This window comes from Pantherophis guttatus, chromosome 1 (genome assembly GCF_059756535.1).
Source record: "Pantherophis guttatus breed Tessera chromosome 1, ASM5975653v1, whole genome shotgun sequence".
NCBI lineage: Eukaryota > Metazoa > Chordata > Lepidosauria > Squamata > Colubridae > Pantherophis > Pantherophis guttatus.
In genome coordinates this window covers 128,431,191-128,438,852 of record NC_142063.1, presented here as the reverse complement: position 1 = coordinate 128,438,852, position 7,662 = coordinate 128,431,191, and the positions used below count along the sequence as shown (strand labels likewise).

Sequence of the window (7,662 nt, the reverse complement as noted above, 5' to 3'; positions counted from 1 at the left end):
TCCAAGCCATGAATATCCCAAAGTCTCTTTTCTAAAAGGCAAGAGGACTTTTTTGGTTTGTTTTTTTTTCTTTAAGAACATGTTGCTTCTCATTCAAGAAGCTTCTTCAATTCTTATTTAGAATTGAAGAATAGCAATAGCACTTAGACTTATATATGACTCCATAGTGCTTTACAGCACTCTTTGGGCAGTTTACAAATGTCAGCATATTGCCCCCAACAGTCTAGGTCCTCATTTTACTGAATTTGGAATGATGAAAGGCTTGAGCCTGTCAGGATCAAACTTCAGGTTGTGGGCAGAGTTTGCCCACAATACTGCATTCTAACCACTACACCACTAGCGCTCAGAAGCTGCTTAGATGAGGAGGAAAATATTTTCAAAGAAAAATCCAAAAAGGTCCAGTTGCCTTTTTTAACTTTCTAGTGTTTTTATATCTCCGGGTGATTATTTTTTCATTTGGTTTTAGCATTAAAAGGTTTCTAAGAGGGCACATCTAAGGTGAGTTTAGAAAAAGCAGTAACACAGAGCCTGCATTTATATATCATGCTAGATCATCACGTTTTCCTTCACTAAAACTACCACTGTGGTTTGTAAACATTTGATTAATAGCTTAGAGCAATGTACTAAACTATGCACTTGTGAGTTAGTCATGGTTAAAAAAAGACTGGTTTCTGTTGTAAATAATAGCATGTACAGTAGTGATGGGGCTTAGTAAGAGAAGGAAGAAAAGAAAAGTGAATTCTGGTGAATGGAGCTCATCATATTGGGTACTAGATCCCACATAGATTTAACCAGTTTAATAAATGAGTTGAGATACATAGAGAGAAGATATTATGTGTGTGTGTTTGTGTGCACAATGTTGTCTAGTGCAGTGCTTCAGACTCAGCTGGAAAGAAATGTTTTTGCAACACATGAAAGTGTGAATGCGGTGCCTCTCTGTGATTGATTAAAGCAGCCGTGACTTTTTCAAAGATTGTGTAGTTGCTATGGAGAGAATCCCATTGCAATGATAACATGATTAAAAATGGGCAATTATACTTTCTCTACATCTTCTGATGTTTGGCTTTTGGGAAATTACTTCCTTACCGTCCAATTTCATTCAGCTCTGTATAGGCAAAATCAAAATTCTCTTTCCAAGTAATGGTAGCACCATCCGCTGCAGAGTCTTTGTGGAACCAGATGGGTTGGGAAAGAAGAATTGCAAAACAGATACAGTCAATGTTAGGTAATTATTTTAGCAGCAGCAACAACTACAACAAACTACAATAGCAATAGAACTTAGACTTATATACTACTTTACAGTACTTTACAGCCCTCTCCAAGCGGTTCACAGAATTAGCATATTGCCCCCAACAATCTGGGTCCTCATTTTACCCACCTTGGAAGGATGGAAGGCTGAGTCAACCTTGAGCCTGGTGAGATTTGAATTGCCAAATTGCAGGCAGCCGGCAGGCAGCAGAAGTAGCCTGCGGTATTGCACTCTAACCACTGCACCACCACGGCTCATAATGATGGCAGTAAGTGTTGATTTCATCATGCAAATATATTAAAGAGTGAATCCAGTGTTTGCCTGTTGCTCTTGTGTCTTGGCAAGACTCAGGAAGATCACAAGAGTCCCAGAGCAGGCTTCTAAAATTTCATGTGTACTCTCTAGGAGACCACCTTTCTATGATCAAATCTGTCCCTCTAACCTAGACAGTCAGAGAATACCTTCTCAGAGTCCTGGAGGTGCACTGCAAGGGAGGCCAAAGGAAAGGTGGTTACCTTTCTCTAGGGGTGAGAAGGGCTAGTTTAGTTTTAATTATAATTACATGCTGTTTGTTATTACTATATTAATATTATTACTGTAATTAATATATGAGTTGTAAACCACCTAAAATCAGTTTGGATTGTGGTGGTATATTCATAAACGAATAAAGCAAAATTCAGTGAAGACCTTGTCTCAACTTTAGACTTGTTAGAAAGTTTCCTTTCCATAACTGCAAATTGCTGCATTAAGAACTACATGCCTAAAATGAGATCAGTGGTGGGATTCAAATAATTTAACAACCGGTTCTCTGCCCTAATGACCAGCTGGGTGGGCGTGGCCATGGTGGGTGTGGCCAGGGGGTGTGACAGGCAGCACTTGGCCTCCTGTACCCCCCGGGAGCAAAAATGGCCTGCGAGGGGACATACTGCAGACCCCGTGCCCCGTTTTGGGTCTAGTAGACCTCCCTGCACTTACCTGGGAGCCAAAACTCGGCACGGGGGAACTCCTGGAAGGGGTGGGAAGGAGAGGGGCCAGCCAGCAATTTAACAATCGGTTCTCCTGAACCAGCTAAATCCCACCACTAGATGGGATGGAATGCTTTATAGTGATTAAAATTAACATTAGTACGGACCGAGACAATGACTGTCTTTCTATGAGATCAGTAAATCACTGCTTTACTGCATTAAATAAAATTGAATACAGTTACCATGTTATATTATTGTGCCAATTCAAACCGTAGATCTTGTTTTGACTGGCAACAGTTTTTGATTGAGCCAGCAGTGGCCCAAAATACTTGGCTCCCTATCAGTGGTGCCATCATTTACCAAAGTCAAGTTATTTTGAGTTTTTTTTTTTTTTTAAATCCTCTCCAAAAATACCTGCATGTAAAAGAAGGAACATTTCTTCGCTCTGCAAAATATCCATTGCCTAAGGTAGTTGGTTCACTCTGCTTAATGGTGAAACCAGCCCCCCTGAGACCTTTCCAAATGAAAATCCTGGGTTTCAGATCTAAAAGAGTGCAGATTGGCTGTGATCTAATTGAAGTATCGCTTCGGGTTGGGTCATTGAAACAATCTGATTCAAAGCAATGCCTCCATTCGGAAAAAAGCAAATTGACATTTCAATCCATTGTGTGTGTGTGTGTGGGTGTTTCTGCTTCAAGACAACCCATCGCTTTAGTCTGGAGAAAAGTCTGCACATGAATGGGCAAGGGCCAATTTGACCAGGGATGTTGCTTCTCTTTGGAGGGAGCCGTCAATCAAAGTTTTACCAAATCAAAGCATCCTTTTGAAATTCTTCAATTATTCACAGGATGGCTGCAAGCAAAGTAAGTATTATAAACCCTGTGCTGCACTCCTTTCAAAAGACCAGCTGCACCAACGTAAAATGATCTGAACGTAGGAAGACATGTTAGCATACATCTCTCTCCAATTTTTCATAGCGGGCAACAAAATATGAACCACGTGAAGCTTGAACTCCCAGGAAATTTTGATTCTCAACAAAGCCTAGAACTCTGAAATATTACGTTGGTGAAGTTTTCCATTCTGAAAGTCAGCTCTACCTTTGCGAATACAGGCTCACCGTATTCTGGGAGTTTCACAAATTCAGAGGCCTCGCTGGGTAAGCTAATTCCCCAGGGATTGCTGGCGCTGACCCGGAACTGGTACTGACAGCCAGGCATGAGGTCTTCAATAACGAGGTAGGTGTCCAAAGTTGAGGCAACAGACTGCTGCCAGACCTGGGAGCCTGTGTTGTACGAAGTAAGAGAAAAGACAAAAGAGAGAAAACAACCAACATTTAAATGCAATTACACATTCCCTTCTTAGTGACATAGGCGACTAGTCTTCAATCACAGAAGGTTAGAAAGAAAGCACTCCAGTTAAAATGCTCCTACAAGTTGATCGAAGGAAGAGTAGAGGTATTTTCATCAGCCTGGTTTCAGTAGAACCTGAAGTTTAATCAATATAGGGTTTTTAAAATGACGTTCTACAGAATTTTAGGGTTCCGTGAGAAGTTGACTAAGTTGTGTGAAAAGGTTAAGGCAACAAATAATAGCCGCCACCACCAAAAACTCTCAAATGCAGCCAATTTTCTAGCAGGGAACTTTTTTTTTTTTTTTGGCCTCTTGATCAAGGGTTTGGGGATTTGGGTTTTTTAAAGCTGTCCTGAAAAAGTTTGAAACCCCTGATTAAACAGAAGAAGTGTTATTTCCAGTCTTTTATTAGTGGTGTGTCTTAAGGGTAGATTGTAGGCTCATCCATGGAGCCTTACAACCTTGAGAGTGTCCCATTTGTTGTCATGACAGTCTATTTATTTTCCTACTTCCCTCATTCTTCTTAAGGAACAGGATGCCAAATGCATCTGAAGGAAGTTCTGTTCTGCAGGATATCTAAGCCCCTTTAAAACTTAGATAAGTATCAAATGTTTCAGTGGCTTTGCTTGGTTAGGAAAGAGGGTGTAAGAGCCCTGCGTAGGAAGTGAGGGGGAACAAGAGAAAAAGAAACTATCCAGGCCAGTGGTGAAATCAAATTTTTTTTACTACCGGTTCTGTGGGCATAGCTTGGTGGGCGTGGTGTGACTTGGTGGGTGTGGCTTGGTGGGCGTGGCAGGGGAAGGATACTGCAAAATCTCCATTCCCTCCCACTCCAGGGGAAGGATACTGCAAAATCTCCATTCCCTCCCCACTTCAGGGGAAGGATATTGCAAAATCTCCATTCCCACCCCACTCTGGGGCCAGCTAGAGGTGGTATTTGCCGGTTCTCTGAACTGCTCAAAATTTCCACTACCAGTTCTCCAGAACCTGTCAGAACCTGCTGGATTTCACCCCTGGTCCAGGCATGCTTGGAACATCTGTCTTTTGTGTCATACTGATAATACTACAGGAAGAATGGTCATTTGGGAACCACACCCACCATTTTAGTGAATGAAGCATAGAAAAAAAAATAAAAGAACAGAACAGAACAGGACATGATGGGGTAGGGTAAGGTAGGGTAGAATAGAATAGAATAGAATAGAATAGAATAGAGTAGAGTAGAGTAGAGTAGAATAGAATAGAATAGAATAGAATAGAATAGAATAGAATAGAATAGAATAGAATAGAATAGAATAGAATAGAATAGAATAGAATAGAACTTTCTTCTAACAGAAACATGAATATATTAGATTTGGAGTGATATGGATGGAAGAGCAGGGAAGGCAAGGACTGAGAAGATAGGCTGTGGTAATTCTGTGGTGAAGGGAGACATGGAGTCAATTGAGATCCATGTGCTTAGTGATATTAAGGAGACTATTGTAATTTCATCTCCAGTTTTGCCGAAAACCTTCTGACAAAATTTTTAGTATAGAAAGCTGAAGAGTGATAGGAATGATATTAGGCAATGCAGCGTGAACAATGCTTGCCATTTATTGACACTCATCAGATATTTTCTAGTTATAAAAGACTTTTCGGGACTTTTGATGTATGGTGCACACGTGCCACAAATTGGAAATACAACAAAATGGAAAGTAGGTGAAAGAAACACAAGAATGCAGGGCAACTGTTCCTTAAATAAAGAGGCCACAGTAAGGTAGCAATTCTCCAGTTACTCCAGTTACTAAACTGGGCCGGATGCTTCATGTGATGGCCACGCCCACCCCCGGTTTAGCAAAGGGGGGAAAAGTTGCAATACGTCACGTGACATATCTAGGTGCTTAGTTTTTCAGCAGGAACAGAGAACTTTAACATTAGTGAAGCTTCCTTGGAGTTCTGAGTCTTTCATAGCCGGCACTAGAATCCATTGCCGACTTCAAGAGTTTGTGAACTCTTGCAATTGAGTCCTGCAATTGTTCTTTTATTCTTCTTCTTCTATCCTTTTATTAGGAAGTTGAGAGCAAAAGATAGGAAAGGGGAGGATGAGCAGTTAGTGCTCCCACCTATTCTATTTGGTTGCCTTCTTTCCAGGAGTGAAATGTAAAATTTGTTACTACCGGTTCTGTGGGCGTGGCTTGGTGGGGGGGGTAATGTGACTGGGTGGGCGTGGCCAACTTTTTTTAAAAAAAACTTTCCAAAGCATTTTTTCTAATGCTTTGAAAAGCCTCTGCCAATCAGCAACTCAGCTAGGATTGTCAGAGAGGCATTTTAAAAAATACCTCTCTGCCGATCAGTCAACTCAGCTGGGAGTTGCCAGAGACTTTTCAAAGCATTTTTTTTTACCACTTCTTCGGCCAAGAGTTTGCAGAAAAAAATGCTTTGAAAAGCCTCTGATGATCCCAGCTGAGCTGCACAAACATCAGAGGCTTTTTTTTTTTTACTTTTAAAAGCATTTTTTCTTTGGAAGAGGTTGTAGAAAAAATACTTTTAAAAGAAAAAAAAAAAGCCTCTGATGATCCCAGCTGAGCTGCACAATCATCAGAGGCTTTTTTTTTTTTTTACTTTTAAAAGCATTTTTTCTTTGGAAGAGGTTGTAGAAAAAATACTTTTAAAAGAAAAAAAAAGCCTCTGATGATCGTGCGGCTCAGCTGGGGGTGGTGGTGGTGGGGCGCAAGGATTTTTGCTACCGGTTCTCCAAACCACCCGCTGCCATCGCTACCGGATCGGGTGATCCGGTCCGAACTGGGAGCATTTCACCCCTGCTTCTTTCCCTCTTAAGACAGATACAGAGGTTTAAAACCTAGAGTAATCTCTCATCACCTTTGCCTGCTTTAGATACCATTTGTCCTGCTTGCAACCACAGCAGAAAGGAAGAATGGTAGAGTAAAATCTAGCACTAAATATAGTCCTCAACTTACCATCATTTGTTCAATAAGGGTCCAAAATTATGATGACCTTGGAAAAAGGGACTTACGACCTGTATTTGCATTTATAAACATTACAAATTGTTGTACCACCTCCTGGTCACACGATTACAATTTGGGCACTTGGTAACCAGCTCATATTTATGACTGGTTGCAATATACTGCAGTCACATGATGGTAATTTTGCAATGTTTTGCCAGCAGAAAAATGCCAGTTGTGGAAGTTGTATTATTTTAACAACCATGTGATTCACTTAATAACCACAGAGACTTGTTTTACAGTCGTTGTAAAAATTGGTTGCAAAATTGGGTCTGATCCCATGATGACTCTATTTACGACTGAAATTCCAGTCCCAATTATATTTGTAAGTTCAGAACTACCTGTATAGCAATTATGTCAGCTTGTCTTTCTCTGGCCTTACTAGCAGTGCTAGATGGTGCTAATAAAAATAGTCAACATTTAGGGCCATGAAAATTTGCCTATATCCACAGTGCAGGGGGAAAGTGTGACTGTGTTAATTACAAAAATCAGTGGTGAAATAAATATATGACAGGTACACGATTCAGGTTTTCCCACGCAAAAGCCTCACAATGCTTGCACCTTCTTCTCTGTACTCGACTGTGTAGCCTGAAATGGTACAGTTGCCTGTACTGGATGGAGGCAGCCAGCGGAGAATCACTGAAGTGCAACTTCTTTCCTGAGCAATAGGGCGATTTGGGGCAGCTGGAACCCCTGAGACGGGGAAAGAGAGAAGAAAGAAACAATTAGCAGAGGATTAGAGGAGAGTTTTGGAGTCCCAGTTAAGGAGCAAACAGCAAAGAGATTTACTGTCAAATCTTTTTTTTCTCTTTCTCTCTCTCTCTTTGTATTCTTCTGCCGAAAAAAGAACATCTGAGGAACAAAGCTATCAGGGAAAAATAAAGTCATAGGAAAGAGTTAATTTCTCTCCTAGCAGTGTTGCTTTAATCCAGTTTTTTTAAAAAAGAAATTTAAGCTACAGGACAGATTAAATTTCTGATTTAACACAATCTAATTTTAAAATGTGTTATTTTTAGTGCAGTTTAATGTAATTGCTGATTGTAACTAGTAATCTCTATCAGCCTAAATATTGGAAAGGTGTAACTTATAAAGGGTATTTG

At 40.5% G+C, this 7,662-nt stretch overlaps 1 protein-coding gene across 9 annotated transcripts in view; it reads right to left on the bottom strand.

The window, feature by feature from the left end:
• Positions 1 to 7,662, bottom strand: part of KALRN (kalirin RhoGEF kinase) — a 589,612-nt gene that overhangs the window by 3,093 nt on the left and 578,857 nt on the right. For all 9 annotated transcript variants that reach the window (XM_034423023.3, XM_034422995.3, XM_034423032.3 and 6 more), the window contains 3 exons: positions 7,124 to 7,255; positions 3,332 to 3,496; positions 1,087 to 1,165 (listed from right to left, as the gene is read on the bottom strand). In XM_034423023.3, coding sequence (XP_034278914.2) covers positions 1,087 to 1,165; positions 3,332 to 3,496; positions 7,124 to 7,255 — 376 coding nt within the window. The remainder of the gene's footprint in view (positions 1 to 1,086; positions 1,166 to 3,331; positions 3,497 to 7,123; positions 7,256 to 7,662) is intronic.